At 39.3% G+C, this 20,873-nt stretch overlaps 1 protein-coding gene and 1 long non-coding RNA gene across 2 annotated transcripts; both read right to left on the bottom strand.

Moving 5' to 3' along the window:
* Positions 1-1,283: 1,283 nt before the first annotated feature.
* LOC134748882 (uncharacterized) lies at positions 1,284-2,486 on the bottom strand. The gene is made up of 2 exons (XR_010128438.1): positions 2,375-2,486; positions 1,284-1,367 (listed from the first exon to the last, which is right to left on the bottom strand). It is a non-coding gene; the product is annotated as an uncharacterized LOC134748882 (long non-coding RNA).
* Positions 2,487-2,997: 511 nt separating this feature from the next.
* Positions 2,998-20,839, bottom strand: LOC134748881 (E3 ubiquitin-protein ligase ariadne-1). The gene is made up of 12 exons (XM_063683713.1): positions 20,473-20,839; positions 17,001-17,153; positions 16,310-16,390; positions 15,284-15,370; positions 14,417-14,545; positions 13,252-13,422; positions 12,622-12,818; positions 12,024-12,213; positions 8,625-8,851; positions 4,252-6,570; positions 4,154-4,217; positions 2,998-3,638 (listed from the first exon to the last, which is right to left on the bottom strand). The coding sequence occupies exons 1-10, from the start codon at positions 20,674-20,676 to the stop codon at positions 6,489-6,491; spliced, it is 1,521 nt and encodes a 506-aa protein (XP_063539783.1). The 5' UTR covers positions 20,677-20,839; the 3' UTR covers positions 2,998-3,638; positions 4,154-4,217; positions 4,252-6,488.
* Between the last annotated feature and the right edge of the window lie 34 nt (positions 20,840-20,873).

Genomic DNA, 20,873 nt, shown 5'->3' with positions numbered 1-20,873 from the left:
TTTAGTATATTAATCGATGAATATGTTTCGCTAAATTACTAATGTTAATATATATAAATCAATAAAAATACGGAAAAAATATATTAATTCAATAATATTATATATTTTAAAATTAAGCCCAAGCAAAAAAGACGAAGGATCTACTGCGATAGGGACCATCGTTCAACGCGAGAGGCTACGACCGACGTAGCCTTGTGTTTAGGAGCTACGGCGTAGCGCCACAGAATAAATAATAGTACTACCTGTGGTACTACGAACAAAAGGCTCACTGTATAACAAAACCCCTGTTTAGGTATAGCAAACGGGCTTAAACGTTGCCGATTGGACATATTATATATACTTAGGTATGTGTAGTAAGCATTTTTGTCATTGTTCCTGCAACCAGCTGCGATGCAGTGTTAACTTGCTTTAGACATATTTGTATGCGACACCAGATCTGGTGAAGGCCGCGCGACGCGGAGTGACACACGCCTGGTAGTGCAATCAGGAAGCGTAATTCAGAGGTTTAAAATAACATTCTTAATATGGTTTAATTTAAAATTGCCTTTTCATGACGATATAATGAGTACTTAAAAGTAAAATTTCATGGCGTTGACGGTTTCGTTTGTGTTGCGAACGCAACCTTTTATGTGTATAATGCAGTAGCAAAACGCAGCCGTCGGGCTCGCTTACTATGCGGAGGCTTATTTAAATGCACCAATAGGAGCGCTCCACATAACCTGTATCGCGGCCAATTAGAGGCACCTAAATTTAGACTACCTTTTTACCATTTAAAATTAGCTAAATCACTTTCGCATCAGCCTCCATACTATTACCACCACTTCTACACCTTTAACCGTTTACGTCAACTGTACCTTGTAAAGTAACCAGCACCTATTAATTATAAGTTTACTTCAAATCGAAGTATTTTTATTTGTCGTCGAGACCTGCACGGCGGCTACAGTTTGTTATTTAACAATTTTAACACATATGTATCAGTGAAAGAACATGGGTCAAAATCATATAAAAATAATACTTACAAATAAAAAAATCATTTATACATATAATATGTACATTTTTTAATATTTTTATTTTTAGTTTTAATCGTGTGTCGATAGATGGCAGTAAATGTACTGCCCCTCTATCATATATACTCTCTTTGCCTTAATCATAGTCAAACGTCTTTGTCTATTTTTATGCAAGTTTTTTATTTATTATATTATAAACCATGTCCTACACATTACACATATAAAAATACAGAATTTCATGAAACGTAAGGGACTTAACTAATACCTCGCTATTATATGTCCTAATCTTTAATTATACATATTAGTCTTTATTCACTTGTATGATTTAAAAAATACTCCAAACGCCTTGACTCCTTTCGCCTGAAATATTTATTAAATTGTCATTTTTAAAGGTTTTTTTTATTATATTTCTTCGTGTGGAGCCAATATTAATATTTTAGGCTGGGAAATTGTTATAGGTACCTACTTTAATTACAAGACTACCTAAGGTCCTATTATTTTTTCAATTTCATTTCATTTCAAGCGGGATATCCCGTCTAGTCTAACCCATTTCGTTGCGACGACGATCCCGAAAAACACTCAATTTGAAGGTTTGAAGCAGGTGATTCACTAGAAAGTAGCTAGCTACTAAAAAAAATGTTGTACGCAGCTGCTGGGACTTTCAAAGGAATCGCCTCAACCGAATGGCCTAACTAGACAGAACAATCAGCTTGGATAAATGGGCCTTGCGACTCGAAACATAGGAGTGTACTAAACATACAACAACACAATACTTACCAAATGTAATTACCTTTTAGGTACTTTTTTTTTTTTTTTTTAGGTACTAGACAAATTAAAATTAACTAATGCTAGGTAAAAAACAAACAAACCTTGAATTTTTTTTTTCTACTAGGTATAATAGGTACCTAAGGCAGAGTTCCCACTATGTCGTAACGACAGATATCAGTCGTTAGTAAATATACAAGCCACGCCACGACAACGATTACCTTTTTATATGTGAACACCTCCATTTAAATGTAGGTACAGTCGCCATTAGATATATCGGAGCGGCCGAGGTGCTCAAAAATATCTGAACACGCACTCTAACGCCTTGACAATAGAGGCGTGTTCAGATATTTGTGAGTACCTTGACCGCTCCGATATATCTGATGGCGACTGTACAGGCCACGACTCACGACTATCTGTCGTTACGGCATAGTGAGAACGCGTCTAAATGAAACTACGAACTATGAATTACAGTAGATACTAGTACCTATTTACTGCTGAATAATATCATCAGTTATTTTTTATACTTAATCGTTTCTATTTGTAACTTACGTATAGGCAGTTTGATTACTAGTTTAGTAGAGTGTTTTATGATAGCTCACCAGTGTCTCCACTAAGCTTTACTTGGTCTCGTGGGTGACGGTGCCAATGCGTCCCTGCGACAACCAAAGATTAAGCATGCACTCGAGATACGCGTCATCTGTACTAGGGAACAACATTTTATATTAGAAGAGGTGAGGAGAGGAGATCCTTGTGTGATAGGTCATTTCTAGAACCACATTATACTAATAAGTAATCAAATTTAACCACGCGATCCTTTGCGTGGGTTATCATAAGTGGGTGTGGGTGGTGTGGGTATAGGAATACCCTTCGAAAAATGGCAAAATCACCATCCTGACGAACTAAACAGTAAGATTTGGCTATTCATAGGAAGTAGACATATAAAGAACGACCATAGGACTACTTAGTTGAGTAGTCAATACATTGTTTTAGTGTCAAAGGTCAAAAATTAAGTTGATATCCGTTCTAAAGTAGAGTTCGGTTGGTTACTCAGGGCCTACCGCGAACCACTTTCGACGTGTTGCTTCCCTGTCCCACTTACGTACGAATTTATAAGTGCGACAGAGAGGCATCACGTCGAATGTGGTTCGCGGTAGGCCCTCTGATCGGAAAGCAAGGAGTATGAGGTGTGGAATTGTGGATAGAGATAAATGACAAACATAGATAGTCGATGTTACTATTTTATTCATTCTTACTTGACCAACTGTGTCCTTAAACATAGTCACACACACGATGCTCATCAATACCATTGTCATAATGTGAGTTACAAGTTAACCATATTTATATAGCGTCTATATGTACAAGTGTGTTCCGAACTAAGTCCTTTAGCTACCTTAGCGATACCGTGGCGTTACTCCGGTATGTTCGCTTGTCTGTTGGAGCCAGGACCTTCTACTCTACGCGCGCTCACTATGTGAACACTCATACGCAAGCTTTACATTAATTTACTTTAGACGTTTACTGGCAGTGCAACCGACTTATGCACGAATCGTTTAATATATTTATGACAAAGATATCAGATATGTAGCGCAAGTTGTATTGTACAAAAAGCTTGAATTCACTAGACTTTCAAAAATAGATTTTATCTCTTAACTTGTATGAAATAGCGAATCCCGAGATGCAAACATTTAGTGTTAACTTAGCCGCGACTTACGTTTACTTTAACGACCCTCAGTCGGCGAGTTCCAGTACCGGTCGTGTCTGTATACCACTAATTAACGTACGCTATGTGTAAGGTTATTGTAGGGCCACAACGCCGAACAAACTAAACTTCGATCGAACAGCTTACCATCGTATTCATAAGCCCTCCAGACTATGTGCGTGAATCGCGGCGCGACTTCGCGGAGAGAACATGTCGCGACGTTGACGTATGACACACTCGCAAACTTCACGGCGATTTCGCAGTTTAGTTCGCGCCAACATGACGGAAAAGCATCAGCTGATCGAGTTTAACTGTCATTTATCTACGGCATCATACGTGCTGTAGCTATTTTTCCATTTTTTTTTGTTGTAAAACCGTAAAGGGGCCCACTGACTATCAATCCGCCGGATGATATCGGCCTGTCAGTCGTCCGGCGGACTGATAGTCAGTGGGCCCCTTTAAATATAACCGCTTTATATAATATAATTATTATTTATCTTGCCACATATGAGCCAAAATAGTGTGTAATGTGGAGTCCTTTGACGCGAACTAATAAACCGACAAAAAACGCGAAACTAGGCGCGAAGGCGTGAACAATCTGCGAAATCGACGCCACACTTACGTTCGCGACTTCGCACCGTGATTCGCGCATGAGTGTGGAGGGCCCTATAAACATTACCTACTCTAATAACAAAAATAGGATTTTTGGTAAAATATATTTTTTTGATTCTTCTTCATCGCAACTAAATACATGAAAATAAAAGAAATGAAATGAACTGTATTGTGCCATTTCATGCTAGTTTTCAAACTTTTTTTGTAGTTCAAATTAACAAGCCAAAGCTAAAATAAAGTAACAAACTGCTATTATTCTAAATCCCGAGGGACATGAGGTACATATACAATTATCAAATAAGTGTCATCGAAGTTTTAAATGTTACACTACACTAATACGATTTACACGATAATTATTATTACACAGTCAAACTAAACATTAAAAATAAAAGTTTTGAAGTAACATCAAATCAACGGAAAATTCCCTGGACAAGTGTTTCTGGTACTAGCTACAAGCTATACTTACTAGTCTAACTATATGACATCGACGAAACCATACGACCCTGGCTCTTTCGAACATCGAGTGTACATTTTAACAAGTGTCAGGAAATTCTCAAGGACTACAGACAATTTTCATCATTACAAAACTTATATTCCAGTCCGTTCAATTAATTTCAATTATGGTTATCGTTTCTAGATAAAAATATGACCAAAATAAACTTCTAAATTCTGCACTAAAAGATACTAATGGTTTCAAATTTTAGAACAAAATATTATGAATTACCGTTAATACAACTTTTGAATGAAATGGCATTACTGACAGTACGAGTAGTGTTGGTTTACCATTATACACTTTAGAAACTAGTTTTTAATGATAGAAGTACCAAATGAGAGTATTAGTAAATATATCTTTCACCACGTGAAAATATACTTTTAAAATGTAAATTACATGAGATCTTACATCAGCAAAACATGTCCCTCAACAGCGATATATGTACCTAATATGAATCATCCTATATAATACGAAAAATTATTTTATACATATTTTAATATAATTTATACTATCGGTCAAAAGTTTTGAGTTCACTTTTCGTTTTCGGTATAAATGGGTACTTTTGTGCGATATTTTTTTGCAATTCGGATATATGTTGAAATCTGTTTAAAAGTACGCACAAAAGTACTCATTTGTACCAAAAACAAGGGGTGAACTTAAAACTTTTGACCGGTAGTGTATACATAGATGAATAAAATATTATCAGAAAAATAAAATTACCCGTTGACCACGAACGCTGTAAAGAGTTCGAAACGTCGGGATGTATTATAAATTCAATATACGCGATATAATCCGTTTTCATAGTTTTATTTCATGAGTAACTATCGCGGTAACCGAAGACAATAAAAATAAAATTCTTACACACAATAAATTCAAAACGAACACAAGGTGTTTGGATCATGCATCTCTTTATTTTAAAATGTGTTGTTATTGGGTTTAGACGTGAATGTATTTATTAGACAATTTGACCGTGAACGCGTCACATAAACCTATAAAAAGCTCTTTGAACTTAATTTCGAAAAAACATTCAGTTTAAGAATAAAGATAAAATTTTAATAAATAATATAATCAAGATAATCAACACGGATTCGTTTTTATTTCCATTGCATTCTTCCGAAGTCATGCGATGTATGGAAAATGAAACATGATTGGCGAACGACATAATATGAGTAAATGAATTGTCATATTTGTTTATTTGAGTTCGTGATTTATAAAATATATAATTTCAAAATTATTAGGGCGACGAAACAGGTTTTAGGTTACTTTTCGTTCATGTCATCTCGGATATGGGTAAATATGGTATCAATGCATTCAGTATAATGTCCTGAACACAAATATATGAGATGACAAGCGCGAAAATGGTGGGGGAAGTTACTGTGATATCATAAGACGTCACTGATACAAAATATACCCATATCCGAGATGACATGAACGAAAATCGATTTCTAGAAGACTTTTCGAGAAATGACGAGTGATTATCGAACGGGGACAATCGTGCAGTCTGGGTACAGAGGGCTGTATTTGACCAAGTATCAGGTTTAAACGTCTGTGCTGAGAACATTACTACTCACGCGCCGCCCTTTCACGTTTGAAGACGTGACAAGCGGCCAGAGATAACTAGGAGATCGATATGAGGAAGACCGGCATATTTTTTTGTGTAGACCGTCACAGAGGGCAAGAACTCTCGTATTTGCATAATCCCACGTCCCACGAACGCGGAAAGGAAGAGCTTTGCTCATTCTGCTTTACTAATCGTCTGTACAAATGAAAGAGAAGCGACTAGAGTCTTTAGACGGTCTTACCTTACAAACGATCTTCCTCACTTTGACCTTAGTGTGAGTTTTGAGCACAGATGTGATAGTGTGGTTAGTTGAGTAATGTGAGGAGTGAGGTGAGAGGTGTGAGGTGATTACTCTGTGTAGTCCCAGCAGTCCTGCTCGTAGCCCTCGTGCACGTGCAGCAGCAGCACGCGGCGCCGGCTCTCGCAGTATCTGCACACGCACCGGATATCGGTCAAACAAACAAACCATAGCAGAGGACAATCTTGTAAGAAGCGTGTTAAACCAGGGGCCCGTTTATCAAAAGCTTGTAGCTTGTAATACAAGTGGAAGTCCCTTTCTAACAAAAGCTGTCAAAAAAGGACTTACGCTTGTATTACAAGCTACAAGCTTTTGATAAACGGGCCCCTGATCCGAACAAGGGCAGATTGATTCATTAAATATGGATTAAATAAACCAAATAAATCGCGAACCAAAAATTTTGTATTTCTGTGTAAAGTAAGGCCTGTCTCATGGATTTGTATATAATCTTTAAGCGCACTAGCACCATTGACTAGTTAGTGCCCATTTCACTATTTGTCTAGTTGGTTCGGTAGAAAAGGAGTAGTGACCAGAAAAAAAAACTTTTTTAATACAAAAACTGTAATAGATGTCATATATTAAAGAAAAAGTGACGAAGCCCTCCAGTGGTGAAGGCCGGATACACACAATTGCTAAAATACAGTTGCTAAAAAGTGCTAATTTACGTTAAGCGTTCGCAAAGTTGGTTTTTGCGAACTAGTGCTTTTTACTTTTCCAGCTTTTTTAAATTTAATTCTGACCGTAATCAATACGTCCACACCAAAGAGTTTGGATGTTCAATAACTTTATAACACAAGCCACCTTGGGCTTACCGTGGGACTTAGTCAATCTGTGTAAGAATGTCCTATAATATTTATTTATTTATTTATATATTTTTATTCTGTCATTAGACATTTATTACGTACAAAAAACCGGCCAAGTGCGAGTCGGACTCGCTCACCGAGGGTTCCGTACTTTTTAGTTTTTGTTGTTATAGCGGCAACAGAAATACATCATCTGTGAAAATTTCAACTGTCTAGCTATCACGGTTCATGAAATATAGCCTGGTGACAGACGGACAGACGGACAGACAGACGGACAGACGGACAGCGGAGTCTTAGTAATAGGGTCCCGTTTTTACCCTTTGGGTACGGAACCCTAAAAAGTATTGTTACATGATATTTGGTAAATATTTGTTTAGTATTTAAATAAAACGTTATATAATACGATATTTCACTAAAACCTTAAAATTAGCTATCTTATCTTTAATTAAGGAAACTGTAGGTTTAAAAATATTATCATGTATTTCTGCTTAACTGTAAATGTATACAACCGTTTGTTTCTTAATAAACAATAAATAAATAAAAAAAACCTTTTTTATTATTTGGCTGAATGGAACTATCATTGCCACGTTGGCTTTCGTTAACAGAAAAAATGAAAAAGTAAAACCGGCGCCCGCTATTTTCATTTAAAATTTAGTTGTATTCAAATAATTAACTTAAGTGGCAACTGTAAGTGTTTTTGTATGAAATGAGTTAATCCGACTAATTTTTGCAATGTAAATCAACGCTGATCGTAGTTTATAGTGCTGAATAATATATAATAATATCATTCAAATTCAAGGGAAAATTCGTAACTGTAAGTGTAATACTCAATATACTCATGTAACCAATATTTATTTTATTATGATTATTTCGCAAATGTATTAAAACATGTCGTTCAATGTACGTAAATACAAAATACAAAATATCTTTATTTAGTAGTAAGACACATATATGCTTACATTTATGTATACAACTATGCAGTTTAGTAACCTTAGTCACTAGGCACAGCACAGTTAAGTGACCAACCCACGTCCCTTATAACACGTCTATTATTTACTTGTCCCGTGTCTTTTATTCGCCTACGGCTCGCAAGACATCTCGGGACTCGTGGATAATAGCACACTTTCCACACTTGCATTGTGATATGATATGATTTATTTATCTCACAATATACAATTGCACTTAAAATTACACATGGTAAATTCTTAGGAATTTATATGCACATTAAAATGTACTATTATATTACAAATTTTCTCGGTGACGGGCTCTAGGTCGCGCTGTTTGTCCTCAAAGATCACGAACTGGTTGTTATTGCGTATAGCACTAACACTAATATTAATAGGTTGAAACTTAGTTACGTTTAACATATTGAAGGTATCTTACCTATATTTATCCTGGACCTTCTGCTTGATATCGGCCAGGTTCTCACTGGTGATCTCCCTCTCCAGATACTCGGAGAGCGTTTCGGTGGCGGACTCCAGGTCGCGCTGGTTATCCTCGAAGATCACGGACTGGTTGTTCTTGCGCAGGTAGTACGCGAACACGTACGTGTACATGAGCGTCTGCCGGCACTGGCAGAGGATGTCTACGGCCTTCTTCAGGAATTGCACCTGGAATACAACATAAAGTATGAAAAACCGGCCAAGTGCGAGTCGGACTCGCGCACCGAGGGTTCCGTACATTACATCATTTTAACAATGTATTTTTATGTGAAACGTGAGTGAAAGGTAAATTGCGGTTTACGATTTATGACGTATTAAAAAAAAACGTTTGCATGGTAATGTACATCATATATTTTTTTCAGTTTTATCATTCTCTTATTTTAGAAGTTACAGGGGAGGGGGGGGGCACATTTTACCACTGGAAGTGTCACTCGCGCAAACTATTCAGTTTAGAAAAAAAATATATATTAGAAACCTCAATATCATTTTTGAAGACCTATCCATAGATACATCACACGGTGTATGAGTTGGATGGAAAAAATTTTTTTTTTAAGTTTCAGTTCCAAGTATGGGGAACCCCCAAAATTTATTGTTTTTTATTTTATTTTTTGTGTGAAAATCTTAATGCGGTTCACAGAATACATCTACTTACCAAGTTTCAACAGTATAGTCCTTATAGTTTCAGAGAAAAGTGGCTGTGACATACGGACGGACAAACAAACAGACAGACAGACAGACATGACGAATCTATAAGGGTTCCGTTTTTTGCCATTTGGCTACGGAACCCTAAAAAGCATGTTTTTCAAAACATAACATACGTTTTAAGTCCCCTGCCAGGTGGCTTGGGTTTGACGACGGTGCCTCTCTTCCACATGTGGATTGAAACCCCTTTTCTACCTACCCTAAAATGTTAAATTTGTGATGTTGATTATGTAAATAAATGCTTTAATATCGTAGGTATGTGTATAACCTACATCACCAAGGTATCTCCCTAGGTGAAAAAAAAACACAAATGCGAGGGTGCGGAGACTGCGGAGTGTTAGGGTCGGCAACGCGCATGTAACTCCTCTGTAGTTGCAGGCATACGCAGGCTACGCAGACTGCTAAACATCAGGCGAGCCGTGTGCTTGTTTGCCACCGACGTAGTGTACAAAAAAATTGGTCTGTTTGAGACTAATGTATGGTGTTTTTGCACTGTTTAGATTCCCCCCTGGGATTCACCGGTCCCCGTGTGCCCTGAGATAAAAATAGGTGAAATAGAGAGAAGGTGCTACGATGTCAATAGCGGAAATAATGCGGAAAAGGGTGACAACGAGGAGCTACTGAAGCGTCTCGGTTTAAATAGTACGAGTATACACTCTACGAGTGTGTGTACTCGTGTGGGTGGAATCACATCTATCAGCATCGAGCCGCATTTCTCATATATCAATATTGACGATCTATCTGGCCTAGAGTGGATAGTGACCCTGCCTGTGAAGCTGATGGTCGCGGGTTCAAATCCCGGTAAGGGCATTTATTCGTGTGACGAGCACGGATATTTGTTCCTGAGTCCTAAAGTGTTTTCTATGTATTTAAATATTTATGATTATGATTATATAATATATATTATATATATCATTGTCTAAAGTATCCACAACACAAGCCTTATTGAGCTTACTGTAGGACTTACTCAATTTGTGTAATAATGTCCTATAATATTCATTTATATTATAAAACTCGGCTCGATGCTGAATTGCTGATAGATGTGTTTCTATCCTAAGTATACCCTTATAGATGGATAATAAAGTAAGTTACCTCGATCAAAACAGGTACCGCTGCAGGTATACAGTATGAAGTTACCTCGATCCAGCTCATGTTGTGCTGCTGCATCTCCTCCTTGATGGAGGCGTACAGCTTGGACTCGAAGCGCAGTGACTGCATGTGGTTTATGTAGCGGTTGCAGTAGAACAGGTACCACCGCAGGTATACAGTATGAAGTTACCTCGATCCAGCTCATGTTGTGCTGCTGCATCTCCTCCATTTTCTCCTTGACGGAGGCGTACAGCTTGGACTCGAAGCGCAGTGACTGCATGTGGTTTATGTAGCGGTTGCAGTAGAACAGGTACCACCGCAGGTATACAGTATGAAGTTACCTCGATCCAGCTCATGTTGTGCTGCTGCATCTCCTCCATCTTCTCCTTGACGGAGGCGTACAGCTTGGACTCGAAGCGCAGTGACTGCATGTGGTTCATGTAGCGGTTGCAGTAGAACAGGTACCACCGCAGGTATACAGTATGAAGTTACCTCGATCCAGCTCATGTTGTGCTGCTGCATCTCCTCCATCTTCTCCTTGACGGAGGCGTACAGCTTGGACTCGAAGCGCAGTGACTGCATGTGGTTCATGTAGCGGTTGCAGTAGAACAGGTACCACCGCAGGTATACAGTATGAAGTTACCTCGATCCAGCTCATGTTGTGCTGCTGCATCTCCTCCATCTTCTCCTTGACGGAGGCGTACAGCTTGGACTCGAAGCGCAGTGACTGCATGTGGTTCATGTAGCGGTTGCAGTAGAACAGGTACCACCGCAGGTATACAGTATGAAGTTACCTCGATCCAGCTCATGTTGTGCTGCTGCATCTCCTCCATCTTCTCCTTGACGGAGGCGTACAGCTTGGACTCGAAGCGCAGTGACTGCATGTGGTTCATGTAGCGGTTGCAGTAGAACAGGTACCACCGCAGGTATACAGTATGAAGTTACCTCGATCCAGCTCATGTTGTGCTGCTGCATCTCCTCCATCTTCTCCTTGACGGAGGCGTACAGCTTGGACTCGAAGCGCAGTGACTGCATGTGGTTCATGTAGCGGTTGCAGTAGAACAGGTACCACCGCAGGTATACAGTATGAAGTTACCTCGATCCAGCTCATGTTGTGCTGCTGCATCTCCTCCATCTTCTCCTTGACGGAGGCGTACAGCTTGGACTCGAAGCGCAGTGACTGCATGTGGTTCATGTAGCGGTTGCAGTAGAACAGGTACCACCGCAGGTATACAGTATGAAGTTACCTCGATCCAGCTCATGTTGTGCTGCTGCATCTCCTCCATCTTCTCCTTGACGGAGGCGTACAGCTTGGACTCGAAGCGCAGTGACTGCATGTGGTTCATGTAGCGGTTGCAGTAGAACAGGTACCACCGCAGGTATACAGTATGAAGTTACCTCGATCCAGCTCATGTTGTGCTGCTGCATCTCCTCCATCTTCTCCTTGACGGAGGCGTACAGCTTGGACTCGAAGCGCAGTGACTGCATGTGGTTCATGTAGCGGTTGCAGTAGAACAGGTACCACCGCAGGTATACAGTATGAAGTTACCTCGATCCAGCTCATGTTGTGCTGCTGCATCTCCTCCATCTTCTCCTTGACGGAGGCGTACAGCTTGGACTCGAAGCGCAGTGACTGCATGTGGTTCATGTAGCGGTTACAGTAGAACAGGTACCGCTGCAGCGCCGCGCGCGACCGCTCCTGCGCGTCGCGGGCCGCCTTCGCTTCGTCCTCGTCGTATCTGGACGAAAATAATGTTTTAAAGTTTTTAAGGAAGGCTTTTGACACAAATAAGAATATCCTCCTGTCCCAGTCATTTTTTGAGTTTTGAAATTAGAACCTTTTATTTCATAGATAGGGACTTAGGAGGAGGAGGGAAGTCATTTAGTAAGTAAATACTGCAAAAATAACTAAGTCGAAACAAAAGTAGAGGCAAAATATATAAAGCATTGGCAAGCAAAACGCAAGAATTTTGAAAACGCCACACATTCCGCGGTGCCAGCAAGCGGCTCTCGGGCTCCTATGAGCCGTGCCAAAAACGCGAGGAAGATGATGAGTGCGTTCCGCGGTGGGATCTGCGGGAGCTGCGCGAGAAAACCAAGATCCGTCGCCTATCTCTGTTATGGATACAAATTGACACAATTAATACCTGTTACAGTTGTACCAGCTGCTACCATGGGGCTCCCAGGGTCCGAGGCAAACCCAGCAGAAGTCCGCCTTGCAGTTTTGGTTCTTGCAGACCATGTGGTTGCAGCCGCCGTCCTTTTCGATGGTCACGTTGCACTTCGGGCATTCCTTTGTGTTCGCCGCTATCCAGTTCGATGTTTCAGAGTCGTCGTCGCATTTCTGGAGACAAAAGATAGTGTTAATATTATGAAAGTACAACTGAGTTTCAAGGCTTAAGTGTAGATACGAGGTTCTAATTATCTTCAGATGAGTGGTATCAATTACTTTATTAGTAGTTTTAAGGTTCATGAAAAATAATGTTCGTATGAAGCGCCGGTGGCTTAGCGGTAAGAGCGTGCGACGCAATCCGGATGTCGCGGGTTCAAACCCCGGCTCGTACCAATGAGTTCTTCGGAACTAATATACGAAATATAGCAACAAGGTTGTCAACCTGATCGTCCGGAACTCTGTGGTGTAGAGAACAGGATAAATCCGTTCAGATGAGCTGGAGTGTCTCGACACTCGTGTCTTGAGGAATCGTGGAGCGTGGACGGGATGTGAGCTCTGTACTAGTGTACTAGGGTACCATAAGATATGACAGTAGGAGTAGTACCTTGATCCACTTGCGCAGCAGCGAGCAGCGCACGGGGTCGTGCCAGTTCTCGCCGCAGCTGAAGCAGAACGTGTGCCCGCAGCGGCACGTGACGGGCGCCGCCTCCACGTACGCCACCTTGATCGCGTTGCTGCAGTCCGGCGACGGGCACCAGCGGAGCAGTCGGTTGCACTACAGACAATATTCTCTTATTGCAAGATTATGGTACATTTACTGATGAAAATAGACCAATATTCTTAGGAACATACAATTTACCCATCATTGCATGCAATCGTTTGACCTTATTTATTAAGCGGGTCCACACAGAACAAGTCGCCTCGCGCATATTGCCGCGTGAAGCTTAGTAGGCGAATACACGTACACACGGACACGTTGCCTCAGGCTCACATCTTTCATTATTTTTTCTACTCCAGCACTCTTGTTTGTAGATTGAATGATTGCCGGCGAGATTGAAATCAACTTCATAAGAAGTGCGGCGCGGCGGGCCCCGGCGCAGTGTTATAAGGATCCTAATAGCAGTGTTCTTAAGAATATTCATACAATCTTATGCAACTGTTGTTTCTTTATTATTCTGACTTCTAGCCCTTCTAGGCAAAGATCTACAAAACAATTATTTACTTTGATTTTATTTCTAATTTTAGCTGTTGCTCACTCAACTTCATCTCGTTTTGTAACTTCAGCCCTTGAATTTTAAGAACCCTATTATGTACCTTTGGAAGAGAGGAAAGCCTACTCGTAGATGGTCGGATGACTTTAAAAGGATAGGCGGAGTGGACTGGACCAGGAAAGCAAGAGACCGCGATACCTGGAAGGACTTGGAAGAGGCCTATGTCGGAGGACAAGCTGAAGTTGTCGATGGGAACTAGAAAATAGTAAGTAAATAGTAATATATATATAATTGTAGAGAAAAATAAGGTATATTTTTAAGTAGATTGTTACAAAACTTCAGAAATAAAGGCTATTTTTATTTATTTTTATTTTATTTTATTTATTATGTACCTGTTTCACAAAATACTATTACGCGGAGCTGCTTCACGAGGCAATTCGCTCGCGAGACGGTTTGTTCTATGTGGACCCGCCTGATCGGAAGTATTATCGCTTTAGCCGTCTATTGCTGACATAAAAATCTTGGATAATTTTGTTAACAAAACTGAACAGTATGTACCTCCACAAAGCTGTTGGTAATGATGTGCTGATACTTGAGCTTGACGCGCGCGTCGCGCACCAGTCGCATTACGGTCGCGTCATCGACTAATATCTCGCACGCGTGCGCCGCACACGCTATGGTTTGACCCTGTAACAACAACACATTTTAGACAATACACAAAACTGATCTACAACAACTTTATGACTACGTAATGATGTCAGTTCGGTTTCATTTTTCTTAAACTTGACAAGTATTTGGAAAGATAATCGGTGTCAAGGAAAAGGCACTGATCATTGAAAACGGACCAATCAACATTACAGGAACTTATGACATCATCGTCTTGACGTCGTCATGTCACAGAATACAAATAGCAATTTAAGTAAGGTGGGGTAACACTAACATAGTTTATTTTGCTCGGGGCAAGACTGTTAGTCTATGTATGTAAGACTATCACTCGTTTGATGATTCCATACGAGTGATAGTCTTACAGTTTTGAATGATTCACGGTTAGTTTCACTAGATTTATAAGTCGAAATATCGAGAGCTCGAAAACAATACAAAAGGTAATCACGGTCCATATCCCGGTCGATACAAGTCAAGTGATAGTCTTGTCCCGGTGATAGTCTTACCCCACCTTACCTTATACATTATAGTTTAATTTTATTTACTTTCGAATTGTAAAAAAAAAGTCATTTGTATGACAAATTACACTTTTCGGAAGAAATGCAGGATCGTAGTAATGTAGTATTAATTGTATAATACTAACCATATATTAAAGCTTTATTTGTACTAACAACAATGATCTCAGTTGGTCTGAATAAAATGAAATTGAAATTGACTTTTTACTGTATTTTAATACAAAAAGAAACTATATATTAGACTTACTAAGCCTTCCTCCATTATTTTGGTGGTCAAGTATTCGCACCAGCATTGTGTACAAAATCTATGCCCGCATTCCAGACCCGTCATCATCTGGAAATAAACAAAGAGTTGAAATGCAAATTATTATTATGAAAACATGGAAGACAAAGGTGTTAAGATCTTATCACTGTATGTATCTAAAGATTAATGAACTGTTTGTCGTCTAATAAACCTTAATAGCCACTTCAATATATAGAAGATATTGTGATATCTTGCCACTGATACACATATACCTACAGTTAGCCTAGCTAGTAGGTAAGTATATTATCCTAGTACAGTGGTACAATATAATATTAAATGACGAACAGTGATGTCGATGAGAATCACCTTAACGTCTTAAAATCGTGTCTAATTAGCAATAGTCATCACATCACATCGATTTCGCGCTGTCATATAAATATATATGTCGGCGGCAGATCGTAAAATCGGGCATATCGAGATATTCCTATGCATATCATGAAACGCCGCCATTTCACGATCTGACTAAGAATAACCCAGGCATATCATTTGGTTTGCGGCAAAATGGCGGAAAAGCATCAGCTGATCGAGTTTAACTGTTAGTTTATCTACGGCATCATATGTGATTTAGCGGTTTTTCCATTTTGTTTTGTTGTAAAACCGTAAAACATAGTCATACAATATAATTTTAATTTATAATTGATATTTATCTTTCCACTTGAAACCCTTGAAGATTGTACGATATAGCCATATCGTTGTCGCTAGTCAGATCAGGAAATGCCGGCGTTTCATGACCTGCCTAGGAATATCACACCTTGAAGTTTGCACGATATGGCTAGTGGTCGCTAGGCAGATCATGAAATGCCGGCGTTAAACATGCGATTGTTGGTTGTTGCTTTTGGGTGGAAGCCGTCGGATGGAAGCCGTGGCTCCGAGCGTACTTTTTGGCCATCTCTCTCCTACACCCACCCATCGACTATATATGACAGTGACCACAATAAATACTTCTACTACGTATATATGGTAACTCACCGCAGTTGGCAGTACTGTGAAACATATTTCACACTCTTCAGTTCCTGACGTCGACGTCCGTCTGGGCAGCTGCAACACGTTCTAAATCAAATTGGCATAGTCACAATAACGGTATAACCAAATTATCACTCAACAACTTCTAAAACTAGTTTATCGCAAATATTTTATCTTGAACAGTCAGCAACTATTCTTTATTTAATCGCTTGGTCATCAGTTACATAAATATGCCTAATTTAGGTTAATTTAACTAGACTGGATATTTTACACATACTGTTCGCGCGCGAATTCCGTGCATGGCTGAGGAATGTTAGAAATGTTGGACGTCATGACAGAGTGGTGTCATTTTGTACGTACGGACGCGGCACTTACCCTCCCACTTCCTCGACCTCCGAATGCACGGAATTGGCGCGCGGACAGAAGCTGGAATTTGACCAGATTGAACTTATTTTCTTATACTTCCTACTCGCGCAAGGGCATTAATAACACAAAAACTTTGAAAAAATGAAAATATATTAAACCTTTTCGCCGCCACGTCAATGAAGTAATAAAGTGTCATCAATGCCACGCCAAACTTGCATGTACACAACCCGTACAAACATATCAAAATTATCTAGTCGTGGCATGTACTGACTTTATAACAAGTTAATGGCGGCGAAAGGGTTTAAAGATGGCTTGGTATTGAAATAAATACCTTTGGCCTCTGTATTACTGGTTTTCTAAATGGATTTATGACTCTGGCCTCGGAAAACAATTGATCCTGGTCGCCGTCGTAAAAACGTTCCATGAGCTTTTCTTTGTCCCATTTGAAGTGATTTAGCAGTATGCGGGTGGTTGTAGCTGGTATCTGGAAAATTAATGCTAAATTAGACTGTTGGGTTTCAATAAGAGGTCTCATGTCCACACTCTTGGTGAATCAGAAAGAAAACTTTAATAGTATTTGTTTAGTGAAATCATTAGCCAGGAGCCCAATCATCCACCTATGCATTAAACATTACAATTATTATTGTAATGAAATCCAAGTTAACCGTGCAAACTATGTTGCATCTTCTTACCAACAAAACAACACATTTAACCTCTTTTCAGGTATAGTACGATTTATCGACCACATACGCGCCAATACAATTTCAACTTTAGCTTTCCGATTTAAAGTTCTAATCAGATTGCACTTTCGGGAAATGTGACTTCAAAATAATTCTAATGAATTGTCAAAGCTGGATTCATTGGAATATATTTGGATCTTTTGGGAAAACCATGTGCGGCCTGGAAAAGGGTTAAATAAACAGGTACCTTAGCTTCAGGTACAAGATTTAATAGCCATTTGCCATGCTGTGCATCTGTTTATATATTCTTAGTTTATCTAAGATTTCTTTGATGGAGGGTGACATAATACCTATAGATAATAGAAAGATGGGCCGATGACATAATAAACACAGCAGGATAAAGCTGGATGTAGGTAAACGGCAAAGGACAGGGAAAGGTATTAGAAAAGAATGGAGGAAGCCTTTAGAGGGGCCACATAACAAAGACATAGGTAGAGATAAAGTTATAAACTGGGGCAGCTTGTGGCGAGCTGACGGTGAGTACGGTGAGTACGCGGACTCCTATGCCTTGTGTGCTTGCCTCGACGTATTGCCTCCCTGTCACACTTACGTACGAATTTACAAGGCCCTCTGGTTGGAAGTGTAAAATGTCATAACGCCGGCGGCCTGCTGAACGGATTACCGATTACCGTGATCTGGCTACCGCAGACACACCTCACAGCCTAGCCACTCCAGTGTTGCCCTGTTGTCGCAGTGTACGTGCGGCCATTGTATGTCTATTGTCTGTGTGTTTACGAATAAAAACTATTCTATTATATTCATTGCGTGGCCCACTCAATGAGTTGGCGAGTCACCACCTGTCATTTACAATTTTGAGACTGATTGTCACGGCAGGTGTCCGCTGGTCTCCTCCCATAGCCCGATATCTAGTCCATCCAACATACAAAACAATGAACTGCCTAATGCCTGCCTATGACCTTAGTTCCTAGTGCAGCACAAGAGTGCTGCACTGCAATAGTCTTTGCACCTGGTGGGGACCATCTCCGAATGTATCATATTGTGCGCTCGGGGATGGTATCCGCCACGTGTATCCGTTGCTTTTAGATTAAATTGTCTTAAAGTTGGCTTCGCCCCACGCACGCCGCAAAAGGTCAGGGCCCCATATTCCTAGTGTCCTATATTCCTCAAAATACAAAACAATAGTGTCTTCTCAACTTAAACATATCATGAATGTGAAGAATATTGATCGTATTTTAACAATACAGTAAATAGAGCAATTTACCGGTATATATATATTGAAATGCTTCTTTTTAGGGTTCCATACCCAAAGGGTACTAATTACTAACTCCTCTGTCCTTTTGTCTGTCTGTCACCAGGCTGTATCTTATGAACCGTGATAACTAGACAGTTGAAATTTTCACAGATGATGTATATCTGCTGTCACTATAACAACAAATACTACAGTTTTTTTGCTTAATGGTACAGAACCCTTCGTGCGCGAGTCCGACTCGCACTTGGCCGGTTATTAATACCTGAAGCATTATAGCATTATATATATAAGGATTTAAAAAGGGCAATGAGAAAGTAATTTACTTGATATATATTTTTTTTAATAACATGTAGTATCCCACTGCTGGGCAAAGGCCTCTCCCTTAGATTTCCATGACTCCCGTTGTTGAGCTTAATATATTACTTTCATTTATTTAAAATTACGGTACTACTTGCGGCTTCTTGGTGTGTTAACATCGCAAATCCCGCTGACTCAATATTGGGTCACCACAACCTCAAAATTCCAGTCTAAATTTAAAACTTTACTTTTAAACAAAGTAGTATTTCATATGGCCTATAGGATATATAGGGTGGCATTCTTGTTGCCGTTTAGGGATTACACTGAGCACCTTTTACTATGGGGCCAACCACAAAATCGCGAAAACAAAAATTACCCTCCCATAGAAAATTAACCAGCCAAAATGTATAAAACAGCCAATTTTTTTTCGCGATTTGTATACTATGAAATAATCACAACAGCTTCAGGGTGGATTACCAATTACCATTGCTGGTAATATAAATATTTTAAAATATAGGTAGATATACATATTAATATAATTTTAGGTTTGATTTAAAACTTTAATTGTTGTAATGCAATATTTTTTAGGAAATAATAGTTTTTTTTTTTTTTTAATAATTAATTCATTAATCTGAATGCAAATGCACTTTGGCATGACAAAACAACTATGTTAACTCTTTGTTGCCTGATTTGTAGAATATATTTACAAAAGAACTAGCTTTATACAAAATATGATTGTGCTAGAGTCAGACCAAGATAAGTCTGCAGCGATTTTTATACCACATATGAAAAAATTCTATAAAATAATGATGTTTAAATAACACTTGCCATAAAAATTGATGCAGTTATCTTGGTCTGACTCTAGTGTCTTTATTTATATTTTTAGGGTTCCACTGTCCGTCTGTCTGTGTGTCACCAGGCTGTATCTCATGAACCGTGATAGCTAGACAGTTGAAATTTTCACAGATGATGTATTTCTGTTGCCGCTATAACAACAAATACTAAAAAGTATGGAAACCTCCATGGGTAGTCCGACTCACACTTGTCCAGTTTTTTTACTTCATCAACTCAAAACCCCAAACATGCTAATTGTATTCATGCAGGAAAACTCCTCAAAATAAATGAACAACACAAATAAATAACATACAATATACAAGAAATATCATTAGAAATGCCAAAAAGAAAATAAGCATCAGTATGTTGATTACTCAGAATAACAAATGAGTCATACACCTATTCCAGCTAAATTCTTCACACATGAACTGAATCTCTGGTGGGGAATTCCCACTTGGAAACATTGTATGCTTGTCCAAAAAACTAGAACAATTTTATTCTACCAATAAGCCAATAAGAGGAAATTAGGTTTATAGGCCATCAGTTTTCTCTGTTAGACAAAGGAAATTTAGAACCATATATAACTATAGATGATGGACTGAGAAGTATAGTCAGATTAAGTGTAACAAAGTATAAGGGCAACACAAAAGATCCTGTTGTGGCAGTCCAGTGGACGAGTAACCTCATTCAATCGCCCCATTGTTTATCACTAACATACTGACCTCGACGACTGTGTTCACTTCTTTGATGCAATCAACCATGTGTTGGACGATTTCCTCTGTAGATAGCACCTCGTACGGGTATTCATCCAGCTCCACCTGTCGTTCCCTAGTACTGTGGGTCTCGTCCATTACAAAGTCGACATCGTCTCCGCTCGATTCGTTCCCAGAATCCACATCATCCTTTGTATCGTCTTCCGAGTCCATCGTTGAGGCTTTGTCAAAATATCTACACTTGATATAAACGGTAAAGCTAAAGCACTTCTAATGATGAAATAATTACACCTAAGATTTAGGAAAGGTCAACAATGAAGAAAATAGTTCACCTACGGGTTGCCAAAACCTCTGACGTATCGTATGTGAATACTAGTCTCGTCTATGACGTCACTTTTTTTTTGCTTTGT

This window comes from Cydia strobilella, chromosome 17 (assembly GCF_947568885.1).
Source record: "Cydia strobilella chromosome 17, ilCydStro3.1, whole genome shotgun sequence".
NCBI lineage: Eukaryota > Metazoa > Arthropoda > Insecta > Lepidoptera > Tortricidae > Cydia > Cydia strobilella.
The sequence above is the reverse complement of the archived record's forward strand: the minus strand, read 5'-3'. Positions and strand labels throughout refer to the sequence as shown.